Below are 17140 nucleotides of genomic sequence, written 5' to 3' on the forward strand. Positions count from 1 at the left end.
GAGAGAGGGAGGGAACAGAGCATATAACTTTTATATTACAAATTATGTTGACTTACTTGCTTCTTATCCTAGGATATTTAAATAACCTATTTAAAGAGTGAAAAGTGCCATCTTGGGGAAGTAACTAAAATGCAGAATTTAGAATCATAAATCATCAGCATTATCTATTAGTTTTACCTTTTCCATTTTGTGATGTAATTATTTGGAAGTGCTTGTAGCCATACATCCACATATAGACTACATCAAGGAAGAGCAAGCTATCTGTGCTCAAAGCATAAAATCAGAGCAAAGCTCTACAACAGATGGCCTTTTCTTTCCACTTCATGGACACCAGTTCTCACTGGGCAGTTCATTATTTTCTACAATTGAAGCAGCTGTGGATTACTGTAATTATGGATTTAATATATCCCTGATAATCCAGTGTGAATACTAATTCAAACTTTACACGTCTCCTTGGAACCAGGTTAATTTTCTCATGATTATGAGACTTCTGATTGACTAAAGACTTTGTGAAGCTCATGTTGCATACGTTTTTCTTGTTGCAGAATCATGTGTGCACTGTTTGCAGGATGACAGTGATGATGTTAGTGCTCAATCTTGTGTGTGTCATAAAACAGAATTTTTGAACTCTGGATACCTTTCATGCATCATCCTTTTTCTGTGAATTACTATTAGTCTAAAACACTGAAAACTGCTTTTGAGGGTTTTTTAAATTACACAGTGATCGACAGTAAATGGTATAATTCTTATGCACATATCATAGAATATCAGGGTTGGAAGGGACCTCAGGAGGTCATCTAGTCCAATCCCCTGCTCAAAGCAGGCCCAATCCCCAGGCAGATTTTTGCACCAAATCCTTAAATGGCCCCCTCAAGGATTGAACTCACAACCCTGGGTTTAGCAGGCCAATGCTCAAACCACTGAGCTATCCCTCCCCCGTGTTCTTGAATAGTCTCTTATGGGAAAAGTACTGCTTCTTTTAATAACAGGAAAAGTATACTAAGTATGGCAAAAATGTAACGCACTATGGGAATGCTCTTAAAGTGTTTCTTTGCATATAATTATTTTAAAACATGTTTCTTTGCTTTAAGGGGCAAATTCCTAACACTTCTCCTAATGTCATATAGAGGTCTTATATTAGGGTCTCACAACCCCGATTATGTTGTGCTATTACATATGTATATTAAGAGCCTGCCTATCTTCTTATTCTCAAGGTTTTTGTACCAGTGTTCTACTGACTTCAGTTGAGTTATTCCTGATTCATGCTGGTGTGAGAGCACAATCAGATCCTAAATATCTAGTGCCAAATTCAGGACTCAGATACATGTATTCAGTACTCTTTGAAATCAGCTGAAGTGGCACATGTGTGTCTGAAGACAGAGTTTTGATATCTACTTCAATCAACACAAACTTTTCTTGCATTGTGAATAGACTGTCACAGTATTCTAAGATATACTATCTGCAGTGAATCTAAGGCCTGGTCTACATTACAAAGTTTTGCTATCAAAAGTTGTCTTGTCAGCACAAGATTGCATACATCCACATCCAAATTTGATGCAAAACCCAGACTTTCTCTCACCAAAATAAAATCATCTTCTCAAACGATGTAAGTCCCCTACCGACATTTCTGTGGGCAAAATGCCAGAGTGGATGCTGCATTACCTGTACTGGTAAAAATAGTCCTTTAGCAACAGTCCTACAATGTCCCTATCCTTGTGACAGTGACTGCACCTGACACAGTTTTGAACTATTCTGCCCAGGGCTCATACTGATGAGAAACCTACCCCTCTTCAGATCCCAGCATGTTTTGGAAATGATTGTTTTCTTTTGCAAGCACAGCTACTAGCCCACCTCTTCGAGCAGACAGGTTTGGCTCGGCACAAAGATGAGCTTCAGCTAAAATTGTGCTGTTGCCTGAAGCAGGAAAGAAGTCCAGGTTCTCCTTCCCCTGTGGGGAGAAGGGGCATCATAAACCCAATTGTGGAGTAACCATGGGAATAAAGATGCCTATGCGAACATAGCATGCGGCCCGCGGAGCTCTTCCCTGCGGTCCGCCAAGCTCCCCGCACCTCCTCCCTTCCCCCCGAGTTATTTTATGTGGCAGCTAAGCTCCCTGGTCGCTGCTCCCCAATGTTTGGGGCCGGGTCTCTCCCCCGGCCCCGCCTGCCGCCCACACACACCTGCCCCGAGGGTCCGCCGGGCTCACTTGCTGCCCCCACACTGCCTGGAGCCTGCAGCTCATGCTGACTCCACTCCGCTCTACCGGCTTCCTGCATCACCTGCTGCCGCTGGGTCCAAGTGTCCCCCTCCACTAAGGCCAGGGCAGGCTGCCCTTCCCCTGCCCTTCTGCCCTAGTCCTGAGCCTCTCCAATGCCCCCAGCCCCACAGCCCTCACCCCTGCACCCCCTCCTATCGCCAAACTCCATCCCAGAGCCTGCACCCCTGCCCCAGCCCGGAGCCTGCACCCAGCACCCAAACTCCATCCCAGAGTCTGCACCCCAGACCCCCTCCCCCACCCAAACTCCATCCCAGAGCCTGCACCCCTGCCCCAGCCCGGAGCCTGCACCCAGCACCCAAACTCCATCCCAGAGTCTGCACCCCAGACCCCCTCCCCCACCCAAACTCCCTCCCAGAGCCTTAGGTAGGTGGAGGTGAAGTTTGGGGGGGGGGCAGGTTCTGGGCACCACCAAAATTTCTACAAACCTGCCACCCCTGGAAGAGGCAGAGCAGGGGTGGCATGGTGGTGCACCCAGTGCAGTGCGGGGCTTTAACAGAAGTAAATCTAACTAAGTGCGTGTTTTGTCCTTTGAGTGAGGTGCATTACTGTTGGTGGCGCTTCGCACTTTCCAGGAGGGGGGAGGAGCAGGGAGCCGCACGCTCAGGGGAGGAGGTGGAGAAGAGATGGGGCAGGGGCAGGGCCTCATGGAAGGGGTGGAGTGGGGGCGGGGGCGGAGGCAGCGAGGGGGGGGTGTCAGTGATGCGGCCCTCGGGCCAATGCACTAGTCCTGATGTGGCCCTCATGGTCATTTGAGTTTGAGACCCCTGCTCTAAGCCTTTGTGTGAGGGTGGTGTTGAATCTGGATATGTGTCCTGTCTATTACCCCATCACAGTTCAGGAAGACCATTGCTTCAAATCCCTCTATTACTTCCTGAACATTGCTGAGAGTCACAATCCTGGGCAGCAGGAGATGCTTAATGGCTGACAGCTGCCCCCACCACGGATTTGCCAGCACTAAATTAATTGCCCACTGACTGATTGGAAGTGTGCAGCCTAGATTTCTAAGTATGATCACCACCTACTTTTCCACCGTTGAAGCAGCTCTCATAATGGTGTCTCTGTGCTGGATAGCTGGAGCAAGCTCAGCACACAACTCAAGGAATTGGATCTTTGGCATCCGAAATTTCTTCAGCCGCTGCTGATTGTCCCAGATCTGCAATATGATCCCACCACTCAGTGCTCATTACATGATTTCAGAAGTGCTGCTCCACCATGTGAAGATGGTCAGCGAATGCTTACAGCACCTTGTGGTTTTTATGCATCCATTCATCCTTAGTTGTCTTATCTTCATCACAGCACTGGGGCACTCTGGGTAGTGGTAGTTGTTAATGTTTGGCAAATATACAGAAGAATCATGTGCCCTGTCTCTAAAACAGACATGTGAACTCTGCTTATCTGTGCAGGAGCCACATTTCTACAGGCAAAATGTTGAGATTGAAAAATGGCATGAGTAACTTTTTTAAAATGGCACAAAAATTATGGGACATATAGGATGGAAGAAAGTGAATTGTGGGAACTTGATTTAAGGCACCCGTAATTCCCTGTGTGTAGTGTTCATATCCCATAATACACTGCAAAAAGCCCCACAAGGCAGTGTGCTGGACAGTGGCCCAGAGGACACTGGGATGCCTACCTGTGATGTACTGTGTCTTTTGCTGACACAGCTTCTCTCAGTGAGGATGTGTGGCATTGTTGGCAGCTGCATGCCAGCAAAAGTTTTATTGGTAAAAATTTCTAGTGTAGATAGTGCCAAATTTGCACTGAAACAGGAATCATGAGGGTGTCCTCAAGTCATTTCACTTTCATGGTACCACAGAACAATGCTGCTGATGCACTATCTCTGGGATGTCAATGAACACCTATAATTATTATAACAAGATAACAGTACACTTGTTCCCAGGTTTTCTAATTCTCTGCACTTCTGTTTTGTTGCACACTATCATATATCACAGGTATTGAAAGTTTTCTCTCTAGGGATATATGTAAGCTTTAGTTTGAGGGAAATCAGATATTCGTTTTGGATTAAAATACTGCACATTGTTGGATGTGGAAGCCTTCAGGCTAACAGGAAAAATGGAAGGCATCTTTACAACTTTCCAGAATAACACAGCAAACTTTTCTGGAATACTCATTGGCTATGTGGTTATTATGACAGATGGCGACAATTTCCTGCAATATCCTGGACAGACCTTATTGAATTAAGTTTATTACCTTTGGGGTCCATTGTATTAAAATGCAATTGTTTGTGTTACTGCGAGATTGTATGTAGGTTCTTTAGCAGGAGGGAGTATGCTAATTCCTCTGGTTATCAGCCCTTTGAAGTTCTTCCCTGGAGAGGGGTCCTATTGTCTGGATGATTACCTATTCATGATTTCTAGAAAGGTTCACTAGAAATCAACAGACAAAGAAAGGACTTTTGAATAAATAGCTGGAGTTTAAGCTAACAAAGGGTTTGTCCACAGAAAAACAAACCTGTGGCTGGCCTGTGCCACTGCTAACTCGGGCTTCTGGGGCTCAGACTGTGGGAGGTGTTTCATGGCTGTGTAGACTTCTACGCTTGGGCTGAAACCTGGGCTATAGGATCCTGCAAGGTGGGAAGATCCGGAAGTCTACACAGCAACAAAACAGCCCTGCAGCCCGGGCCCCCTAAGCCTGAGTCGCCTCGCACAGGCTAGCTGTAGGTTTTTCTTTGCTGTGTAGACATACTCAAAAGGGACAGGACCTCTAGTCCATAGGCACTGACTTCTAATGGTGCCGGTGGGTGCTCGACCCCCCTCTGCCCCGGCCCCGCCCTGACTCCACCCCTGCCCCACCCCCATTCCAACCCCTTCCCCAAAGTCCCCACCCCAACTCCACCCCCTCCCTGCCCCTATTCTGATTCCTTCCCCAAATCCCCGCCCCGCCTCCTCCCCTGAGCATGCTACATTCACGCTCCTCCCCTCTCCCTCCTGGAGCTTGCTACAGCTGTTGGGCAGCGGCAATCTCTGGGAGGGAGAGAGGAGTGGGGACGCAGCATGCTCAGGGGAGGAGGCAGAGGTGGAAGAGGTGGTGAGGCGGGGGGGGGGGAGCTTGGCTGCCAGTGGGTGCAGAGCACCCACTAATTTTTCCCCATGGGTGCTCCAGCCCCAGAGCCCCCACGGAGTCGGCGCCTATGCTCTAGTCTATGGAGGGCCCCAATCCTTTGGGAAGAGTTGGAAGGACTGACACCCGGCCAGAGCTTGTAGGTTCTTTTGTTTTTAATGTATTTTCTCTATAGTGCTTTTACCTTAAGAATAAAATATCTCTTCTTAGAAAGAACTGTGTGATAACTTATTATTGATATACTATAACATAACTATTAATAATCTCTAAAGAGAAGAGAAGCATACCTGTTTGTGTGCCTGACAGAGTAGAAGGGAATAACTCATCTACCAAATCTGCCTTTTTTTTTGCTGTAGTCATGTTCAGAAAACTGTCTCTAGAATTTTTTTACTGCAGGAAAAGTGTTTTGATTTGGTTTTACTTCACTCTCTCAATTAAAAAACAATTAAAAGAATCTGCTCAAACTGTAAAAAATAATAATTCACTTTCAAGCACAGACAATACACAGAAATTTCAGACCCTAATAGGCACCTGGTATAATGTTGGGTACAGAACCAAGCAAGTACAGTTATATGGTGGTAGTGTATGTTACCATGCAACTTGGAAAAATATAAATGATAAAAGGCACCCCTGTATGGGAGGAGGGAGTTTGAAGTTGACCATCTGTAACAAATCTCTCTTCCCCTTTGATCATGTGAGCTTCTGTCTTGTTTAATGGCAACTGTGTCCCTTATAGTTAAACTGAGAGCTTAATGTAGCTGGTGAAGTTATTGCTCAGAAAAGATACTAGACTGAAAGCAGTGAAAACAGAAGTCCTTCTAGGAAAAAGCCAGCTTTGGTGTGGTGCGAGGAAGGGGAGGGGAAGGGGTGGTTTAGTTTGGATATTAGGAAAAACTTTTTCACTAGGAGGGTGGTGAAGCATTGGAATGGGTTACCTAGGGAGGTGGTGGAATCTTCTTCCTTAGAGGTTTTTAAGGTCAGGCTTGTCAAAGACCTGGCTGGGATGATTTAGTTGGGGATTAGTCTTGCTTTGAGCAGGAGGTTGGACTAGATGACTTCCTGAGGTCCCTTCCAACCCTGATATTCTATGATTCTATGATTTAAAGAGAGAGAAAGAAATATATACAGAAAGAAGAGGAGGCTGAAAGGTGTGGAGAGAAAACCTTGGTTATGTTTTTAAGCCATTCAACTAAAGGTGCATAATTAGACTGTAGCAAAAGAAATTTCAGAAATAAAGCAGCGCATCACCCCACTCAACCCAGCTGCTAGGGCAGAATTGCATGCCTACAAAGTACAAAGGTGATCAGTTTGTGCTACGGCTTTGTTTCCTGCAAATCACTGGGTGAGGATTCTTCATTCTGCCAGTTCCCTACATTGGAAATCAATTTTTATTATAAATGATGACCTCCCTTCCAGGTAATTAGATTCGTCAGTTGCCTTAAATGTGAGCATGCTTATCATAATTGTTGTCTGCTGCATTAAAAATGGTGTACTCGTTTTTCACAGACTTTGAAGGGTCGCTTAGCATTTGCCTTCTTAATAAACAGTTTGTAATAAAGTAACTTGATCAGTTCTTGTACATGAAACCATTTACAAGTGTGCCCGTGGATGTGTCTTTTCTGTTTATGAGTATTATCTTATTCACAGTTTTGATGTTGGAACTACTCTGATTTTTGGAAAAGAGGCTTTCTCAATTGTGCATGGAAAGTTATGTAATTCAGTAGATGACATAAATGTTGTATTCCTCCTACCCAATTGCTCTCTATATTCAGCATTCGCATTACCATCTGGCAGTGATGATAGAGGATAGCAAGTAAGAGTTTGCAATGAGCAGATCCCCAGATCATTGTCAGTTTGAGAAGATTTGCCACAGATGAGTTTTTATTCTGATATATGTGGTTTAATGAGACTTGCTTAATTGCCCCACAGGCTGCTGGAGAAGTGGTTCAGAGTGTTCCATGTGTGAGAAATATTCAAGGTCAGTGAATTTGCATCAGTGAAAAGTTCTGAATTTTAAAGGTTGAACAGATTGGTAATTCCAGGCCATAAAAATTGTTGAGCTGTAGCAATCTGTGCAGAATGTGATAAAAATGAAGACGTATGTAACTTTCCTATACATATGGAGTTGTCTTTCACATATGAGATACTCTCCTCATCTTGTATATAACATCTCTGCCTGCCTCCATTTTAAGATGATTTTTAGTCACTGTTTGGACAATACCAAGATCCATTCACTCACCATTTACAGTATTAGATATTGTCCAAAACAGCTCAAGAGCAATTTATAGTACTAGCAAGAGACAGGCAGGAAAGCACCCATAAATATATGAAAGATGGGTACAGTGTCTGAAATGTGATATATGGTATGTAAGATATGCTGCCCTTTTCCTAAATTCTTCACTACTGATATTTGAATTCACGTGTTATAGTAAATCAGGGTGACTTTTCTCTGATCCAGTCGCCACGTGCCTTTTAAATAGATTTAGGAAGAAACCTGGTAATTAACTGTTTCAGACTTTCACTTATACACGTCCAATGAGACTCCCAAACAGTCACACTACAGAAAAGGAGACCAATTTTCAGCAATGGGTTAGGCCATGTCTACACTACCACTTATGTTGGCAAACCTTATGTTGCTCAGGGGTATGAAAGAAACACTCCCCTGAGCGACGTAAGTTTTGCTGACATAAATGGAAGTGTGCACAATGCTATGTCAATGGAAGAGCTTCTCCCGCCAACATAGCTGGTTGGGAGTGGTTTAATTATGTCGATGAGAGAGCTCTCTCGCATCGGCACATAGCGGCTACACAAGAGATCATACAATGGCACAGCTGCATCAGTACAACTGTGCCGCTTTAAGATCTCCTAGTGTAGACATAGCCTTAGTATGGATTTTCAAGCACTTTCAGTTTAAATATAGATTCTTCATCAAGTAAACGGACATGACATGGAAAAAACTGTAGCTGAGGGATGCTAATTACTCTTGGGATTCAGGTTATTACAGAGTGAGACATTTCCTAATATGATTTTAATGCAGGTTTATTCAAAGTGAATGGAGGGAAAATATATGATTTTGTGAATAACCTCTGCTTTCTTGATTGCATGATTTAAAAAAAATAAGTTATACTAATACACACACACCTTTAAAATCAGTTAGGTACTTCTTGAGTGAATTGGAGTAGGGGCATTTAGGAATGGAGGTAAACCCAGTGAGAATTCAAGCTGTTGCATTTTCGAGTATTGGGAATAAATGGATAGAAACATCCTCTCCCCCTAAGCAAATAATGGGTTACTATAGATAAGCCTAGAAATGAGTCATTAATCTACATTCCTCAGTCATTCCTTTGAAGCAGTGATCTGTTTGAGGAAGGAGTTAGTGGATTTCTCCAAAATACATCACCAGGAAGTTACCAGAATTCAACACCTTGCTCAGTCCAATTCATAAGAATTTCCTAAACTCATGTCACAATGTTGAATGTCATGGGGGCAGTCAAAATAGGGTCAAGACATCGATATGTTTTGAGGACAGAATTAAACAGATCCATGTAACAGAGAGAATCGAGGCTGTATTAATCAAAGTGCTAGGTATTGCAGGTTTCCTGAGTCCACCGTTTTCTCAGGCTATGTGTGCTCTGATAGAGGATTTGACCTTTACAGGATTGTTCTGATAGAGGTGTATCTTCCGCCACTTCAAACAAATCACAAGGTCTCATCCCAGGGCTTTTTTAGATCATATTTTTCCTTGTTTCTGTAGCTTTCTATTAAATGAGAAGTGAAGATGCTATAAACTGTGGACTGTAGAGAGTAGATATAGAATGGAAGTTGTCTGTGAAGAAGACTACCATTGTTTACCTCTGCCCAGTGGCTTCCAATCATTTTATAGATCTAGGAAAGGAATCTGTCATGTTTCATAGATAATGGTGAAATAAATTGTTTAGTATTGTATGTCACATGCTTCAAAAGAAACCAAAGACTTGTTACCTTTCACAGCTCACTTGCAGTGCGGAATGTTATTTCACCTTATCTATACCCTTAGATTGTATAGGAACATACTAGAAGAGTCTATAAATCCAGTATCTATCTACTTGTGCAGCTGTATCACTGAACAACCTGAGCTTCCCTCAAGATCAAGCCTTAATGCCTCTGTCAGGATAGAGGCAAAATCTGTAAAGTTGCTAGAGAGTTGTTTTAGCAAAACCCACAAGAACTTGAATATTTATTGCATTTAACTCACAGTGTGACTAATTAAAACCTGTCTTGTTACACACAAGCAGGATTAGAAAGTATTTAGTTTATTATGGATGCATTTATTGGAATCAAGGCAAGCTACTGGAAGCATTCTTTTCTGTTGCAAGGTCTAGTTTTGTCTCGGATGTGTGCATAGACTCCCACTTAAGTCATTTGGAACTGTAGGACTGAATTTTAACATTTTCTGGTGACAAGGAAGTTTGTTCCTTTTTTACAAGCCACAATATCTAGGACTACAGTACACAGAGAGAAGGGAAACCAGTTTTGTAGGAGTCTAGTAGGGGTGAACAGGATTCTGCACTGGCCTTTTTCTAGAAACCTGAGTTCAAATCATAATACAAATGGAAATGTGTTTTTGGTTGCATCATAGTCTTATAGACTTGCCTATGTCACAGAACCATCAGAAGAGTCTGTCTTGTCTTGTCTGGTCTCTTTACTCAGGACTAGATAAATAGGGGTGTGTCTGATCAGGATTAACGTGCATTAGCGGAACTGTCTGTATGGAACTTTACACAGTTCCTACCCATACTGTGCCTGGTTTTAGTTAGTAGTATTTAATACTCCCTCAATTTCATGAGCACCATATTCTCTCACATTTTTAACTCTTCAGTGACTGAAAATAACCCCTCCCTTCTTTTAATAAGGACTTAAACATAAAATTGCACATAGTGCTGTTGTCAGTACTAGCAAAAATTCAACTAAAGGCTTGCCTGTCACAGTGTAACAGACTGTAACCCAACCCAGATTTTAATGTTCTGTAATTGAATACCTTGCAGTTCCTCCCTACTGAGCAAGTATATGCATCCTGACATTGTTTTTCCAAGGAGCCTGGAGCCAAAGAACAGTTGTCAGAAGTTTAATGATATGCTACTGTAACAAAGATGAATTTCAAGGTAGACAGAAGTAAATTAAAGTATGTGCTGCTGCTGTTACTGCTGCCAGATTGTCATGTACATCCAGCTTCCTGCAAGGGCAATGAAACCTTGACTGTGCTAAAAGTATGACAGAATATTAGCCCTCTGAAATACCCTTTCATGCAACAGCAAGGTGCTGACAAAGTTTCAGGAGGCTTGTGTTAACCTCTCTTGGGTTTAAATTATATACATAGTAGAAGAACCTGCAGATCTGATCTAAATTATTTTGCACATAATTCAGCCTTATTTCCCATTATTTTTTAAATATTACTTCTTCTCTTTTCATTGCTGTACCCTGGATTCATCTTACTCCCTTTGCTATCATGCAGTCCTCTAGCTAAAATGGTAGTTGATATATTTTCTTTTGAGCTGGAACTCTTCTGCTGCTGGTTGTCATGGGAGGGTGCAGTTGGCACTTTCCTATGCTTAAAAGGCAAACGCTGAGCTTCCGTCATATTCAGGACCGGTGTTCTGTAGAAGCTTAACACCATTCCTGATCTATAGGCTCCCAGAAGGTAGCACAAAGTGTTGTTGTTATGCCATTGAGAAAGCCACTCCTTTCCCCCCTCCTTAATAAAAATAAATAAAATGCTGCCTTTTCAGTAGAGCTTGGGAAAAAAATTATTTGTCCTATTCAGTTCAATGAAGCATGAAGATATTTCTTTGCTCAAATTACCATATTTCAATTGTTTTTATAATGAGTAGAAAATGTGATTTAATGAAATCAAAAGAATTTGAAAAATTCAGATTCCAGAATTGACTTTAGGAAAAACAGCCCTAAGACCATTTTAGATTTTTTTCATGGGGAATCATGTTTATCATAGTTAAATACTATTCTGTTCTATACCATGCTAATCGCCGATAACCATCAAAATAATTTTTTAGTCTGGTCATAGTACTTATTTTAGTTTTTGAAACCTGTAGAGATTATCTATCGGACGTCTTCATTATTTAATTTTTTTTATGTCTACCATAGATGTAATATGTAAGGGCTGCAAGATTTGCATGTGTTTTTTCGTCTTCTTTAAGAAAAATGTATTGTACATGAAAGACTGAACAGATGTTTTTTCAACAGTGTTTCAATTTCTACTTTAGTCTCCCCTTCAGATTTTGTTTTCAGGTCATCCTATAAGTAGTCTTTCATGTGTGCATGTCATCGCTTGTTTAAATAACCAAGTGGTGTCTGTCTGCCTTTCTTGGCTTCAGAAGGTTAAAGAATTGTCTAATTTCTTCCCTGGTAAGTATAATACCTCGGTATGACAGTGGTTTCCTGAGATCTGTTTGGAAATATAAATCACATAAATTTTTCTGTACCTTTCAAAAATGTACCCAGTTTAAGAGTGAATGTTGAAGTATTATGTTATCTTCAGATTATAATGACATGTACTGAAATGGCTGATCTCAACTTGGCAAGTTTTGAAGGGGCTGTATAATCATCCTGATGAGAAATATGTTGTAAGGAGGGTTTTCTGGCCAAAGTTCTGTTATTTGTATCCTTCATTTTAGAATTGTCTCAGTAGGATAACACAAAAATATCCTTATAGAAAGCATAAACTATTTTCAAGGAAGAATTAAATGTAAATGTCTGAACTTGACACCAAGATAGGGAGAGGCTAATTACTTCATGGTGTATCTTTTGGCTTTCCAGTGCTATGAGAAAATGACTATTAAAACCTAGCATGAAGTATGTTGTACTCATGTAGTGAGTTCTTTTACATTTTATGGAATAATGTTACAGGGGAACCCCGCTGTAACACGCCCCACAATAATGCGAATTCGGTTATAACACGGGGCAAGTTTGGCCCCGGCGGCTGCAGCGGGCGCGGGGCGAGTAGTCCAGTGGGTGCTGGGCATTTGGGATCCATGCCCCGGCGGCTGCAGCAGGAGTGACTCTCCCTGCAGCCCCTGCGGGCCCCTGGGGTTCTCACCTCTGTCCCCGGCAGGGCCTGCTCCAGCCCGCCCTGGCAGCTGCGGCGGGCAGTCCGGCTGGGAGAGTGGGGCTGCCGCGGTCCGGCTGGGGTCGCGGGGCGGGGCTGCGGAACTGCCGCGGTCCGGCCGGGAGAGCGGGGCTGCCATGGTCCGGCCGGAGGTCCGGCCAAGAGAGCGGGGCTGCCGCGGTCCGGCTGGGGTCGCGGGGCGGGGCTGCAGAACTGCCGCGGTCCGGCCGGGAGAGCGGGGCTGCCATGGTCCGGCCGGAGGTCCGGCCAGGAGAGCAGGGCGGGGCTGAGGGACTGCCGCGGTGCGGCCGGGAAAGTGGGGCTGCTGCGCTCCGGCCGATGCTTTGGCCAGGCGAATGGGGCCCCTGAAGACAACTGCCGCCGGGGCCAATCAGCCTAAAGCCGGCTCTGCTGGCCGCCCTCTTCTCTCTCTCCCCCTGTTCCCTCCCTCCCACTAGCCAGAGCGCACACTCTGCTGCAAACTGTACACAAGTACAGTGGAACCCCACTATAATGCGACCCCGCATTTACCGCGATTGAATTTTTTGGACCCCAATGATCGCGTTATAGCAAATCCACTGTATTTGTTCTGCACTGCCAGGTTGCAGACAAATTGAACACAACTACAATGATATTTTAAGGTGTAATTTAATCACCAACTGACTTAAGAATACTAACTATAAACCTGGGAAGTGTGTATGTGCAGAACTAAAGAGGTAACTTCTGATCAGTCTTGGGCCTGAAATATTTCCATCTTTTTTGATACTAGCAGGGAAGCCCAAACACTCAGCAATGGCCTTTGCCACATCTTTCCTTTCCAGCCGTGTTGGTATGACAGGAGCAAAAATCTCATGCCTAGAGAGGAGAAGGATTTTCTGTTTGAGTGGTGTTCATGAAAGGTTCCAGCACTGGAAAAGGGAAAGCTATCCTGTATTTCTCCATGGAAGACAGTATCAGAGCAGCCTTCCCCCACACTGACTCAACAAAGTATCTCATCCTTCATCTGAAGGAACCACCTCTAATAGTAAGAGAGTAACTGATACTAATGATAAGAGTACCTATTAGTTTAATACTGACAGTGATTTTAGTGATGTGGACATACATTCGGTCATTATCGATTGCCGGTTAAATTTTAGCTCAAAATCCTCTAATTTGGTACAACCATGCCACCATGTGTTAATTTGCTTCTTTCTGGCATTTATTGGGCATACCGTGGTATTCTTTTATGTTTTTTGTGTATAGTGTTCCTGTGTGCGTCTACCTTCCTTCCCAGAGCCGAGTGCATTTTAACAGTGGGAAAAGTGGTTGCTTTGTGTGATTTGAAGGGTGCTTTTAAGTTCACATAAGATGCTACTTACTCATTGTGTGATGTAATATTTTGTGTGTGTGCGCGCGCCTATGTACATTAGCAAATTTTGCTATTGTTGTAAATGACTGGTCAAGCATGGGTAACTGAATTACTGAACCCAAATGTTACACCATAAACTTCCTGCTGATGAATTTAAATATGCCTCAACTAGAGCTGAATCAAGTCACTTCAGTATCTCTCTAATTCGCTACAATTCTCTAGGGGCCATTCCATCAACGAATGTGTGTAACTCCCAGTTACACTAATGGAAGTGAAAAGTACAGAGAAAAGTGTTATACTTAATTCCAACCTTATTGTATTCAGACTAGTCTTTGTGCAAGGTGCATCATTTAAATATAGTGTTTTCAGGCTCTGATTATGGCCGAGACGTAGTTGGTCCATGGTTAAGGTTGAAATTTGCCATTGATTGATTGATTTGATTGCATTACTTTAGCACCTAGGAGCTCCAGCCACTGACCAGTACCACATTGTATTAGGTACTTTACAAACACAGAATAAAAAGATGGTCCAGGAACTAAATCTATATGCACAGATAATATAGGCCACTACCTTTTGGAAGGAGCATGCCAAATTATGTGATTTAGAAATCCACATTAATACGGTGTGGCTCTGTGTCACCCTATGGTGGCTAGAGTACCGTACAAAGAATTATGATTGCTGCTGCAGTCAGGCTGGTAGACCCGGTTCTGTAGTTCAGGTAGGAGAGACTCATGCTTTTAATTCCCAAGTCCCCAGGTTCACACCCTGCAGGTTACCCAAATAGTAGAGGTTAAAAATTGTTATAATCTAATCTATGTTTGATGGCCCTTATAGGTGATTAGTTTGGTGGGTCCCAATTCCAGCCCCTATGTGTATGTCCACACAGCAAAGAAAAACCTGTGGCTAGCCTATGCCAGCTGACTTGGGTTTGTGAGGCTCAGGCTATGGGGCTATTTCTTTGCTGTGTAGGTTTCTGGGCTTGGGCTGGAGTCCGAGCTCTGGACCCTCCAATCTCACTGGGTCCTTGAGCCCAGGTACCAGCCTGAGTTCAAAAGGATACCCAGCAATGAATCAGCCCCGGAAGCCCTCATTGGCTGGCATGGGCCAGACATAGGTGTTTCTTTGGTGTGTAGACATGCCTTATGCCACAAACTCACTGCTGTGCTTTGCACAAGATTTTAAGTTCTTTGGATCAGAGACTCTCTCTTACTATGTATGTAGTGCCTAGCACCGTGGAATCCTGATCTCAGTTGGATTCTCAAGCAACAGCTCCTGCAGCAGACGCCAAAATCACATTACTCGCAATAAATTTGTGGAAGTTAGCAACAATAATGTTCACTTTCACATTGGAGGTTGGCAGGGGGAGCTGAAAAATCAGAAGACAGACCAAAAACCATGATTTAATATTAAAAACACCATGATTTTTAGGGGCCTGAGTCATGGTTTTGGCACTTTTGGGGGATGGCAGTGCTAAGTGTGAATGTTATCTTAAGTAATTTCCTTTTTTTTTTTTTTTTATAAAAAGTGTTTGCAGTGTGAAGAAATATATTGGAGGAACGTTATCTCTTAAATTTAAAAAGATTTTGTGTGTGTGGGAAGGTTAGGAGGAATGTAGATAAAGCTGTTCAGAAGAAGTTGCACTAAGAGCTAACTGACGCATTTGGTTCTTTTCGGTATAGTCAGCAGCAGAATATGTGAAGTCCCGCCTGCCTGAAGTCCTGAAACAACATCTTCAAGACTATGAGAAAGACAAAGAGAACAGTGTGTTGTCTTACCAAACCATCCTGGAACAGCAAATTCTGTCAATTGACCGAGAAATGCTGGAAAAATTGACTGTATCCTATGATGAAGCAGGTATATTCACATTTCTTTCTATGTTGCAACTAATGTTAAAAATGGATCAGCTTTCCTTCAGTCTTGAAATTCCTTTAAGTAGCTAGTGGTTGTGTTGGAAAATTTGAAGTTCGGCCTCAAAGTTATGAAGTGACTCAGTAACACATTTCTTCAACTAAAGTCAAGGAAATGCCCCAATTCAAGGGTTGAATACCACATAGCTGGAAGAACAGCTATTTTGCTAATGATGGTTTTGTCCTTTTTAACATACTGTTTTTGATTGATTGATCTACTCTTACTTTTGTAATGTATCTCCAAATTTTGTTATCTTGTAGCGAAGTTCAGATCAGTCTATCTGTGCTACCTTCTGCAGTAATAATGCAACTGTTCCTAAACTGTAAGCCCCAAATTTGACATTGTTACTGTTGTTTGCTTATTATTAATTATTATATTTTATTTATTTTATATTACCAGAAATGTGCTAAGCATTTTCCTAAACAAAATAGAAAGGCATAGATCCTGTCCTGAGGACAGCACAGTCTAAATTTTAGATGTGACATGACAAGGGAGGGTAGCCAAGAGTAGAGAGGTGATGAGGTGACAGAAGACATGAGTTTATAGCAATGCAATCGTGTGGTTCTTCAGTTCTGGCATTTGCACATCTTGATAGTTCAAACAGGGTTTCTTTATTGTTTATCTTTTAATGTTTATTATTATTTACTAGCTTCTTTTCTTAATCCAGTTGGTAAGGCACTCCATTTCATTTTCTAAGTCCTTGATCCAATCTTCAAATACAGTGTTTCTCAAACTGGGGTCCATGGACCCCTGGGGGCCCACAAGGCTACTCCAGAGGGTCTGCTGGCCCCCCGATCAACTCCTCCCCCCCCCAACTCCTCTCCCTTCCTCCCAGCACTTCCTGCATGCCAGAGAACAGCTGTTCCATGGCATGCAGGAGGTGCTGAGAGAGAGGGGGAGGAGCAGAGATGGGGCGTGCTCAGGGGAGGAGGTGGAAAGAAGAATCTTGGGAAACTGGGTACAGCATTTACATGCTGATACACAGAAGCTAACTTTCAAAAATAGCTATCGATGTGCATCATGTATCTAGCCCAGGGAGTCCTACCCTCTGGAACCCTAACTTTTACCCTCTGAAACCATAATTCTAGTCCGGGGAGTTGAGGATATGTCCTGAGGATATTATTTGAGTTTAAAGGAATGTTTTATATCCAGTCCTCTTATCTCCCAGTTTTTCTTATCAAAACCATCTATCATCTTTTTTGTAAGCTATCCAAAAAATCTTATTTAACTCTGCTTGTTTCAACAGTTATTAACTGATATAGTTAGTCTGACATCATTAATGATGCTACTGTGCAAACAAGGAATCAGTATTAAAATAGTTGGGGGGGGGTGTATGTATGTGTCTACCAATATACAAATATTTTAAGACCCTGATCCTAGAGTTGAATCTATAAGGATGGACCCTTGCACCTGTGCAGAGCCCTAT

At 42.8% G+C, this 17140-nt stretch overlaps 1 protein-coding gene across 3 annotated transcripts in view; it reads left to right on the forward strand.

Annotated features, from left to right (window-relative positions):
• Positions 1 to 17140, forward strand: part of PPM1L (protein phosphatase, Mg2+/Mn2+ dependent 1L) — a 193261-nt gene that overhangs the window by 116980 nt on the left and 59141 nt on the right. For 2 of the 3 annotated variants that reach the window (XM_065556871.1, XM_065556870.1), the window contains one exon: positions 15490 to 15660. In XM_065556871.1, coding sequence (XP_065412943.1) covers positions 15490 to 15660 — 171 coding nt within the window. Of the gene's footprint in view, positions 1 to 15485; positions 15661 to 17140 lie in introns of all 3 variants that reach the window. The other variant, XM_042853714.2, reaches the window with a different exon arrangement.

Source organism: Chrysemys picta, chromosome 9, assembly GCF_011386835.1.
Source record: "Chrysemys picta bellii isolate R12L10 chromosome 9, ASM1138683v2, whole genome shotgun sequence".
Taxonomy (NCBI): domain Eukaryota; kingdom Metazoa; phylum Chordata; order Testudines; family Emydidae; genus Chrysemys; species Chrysemys picta.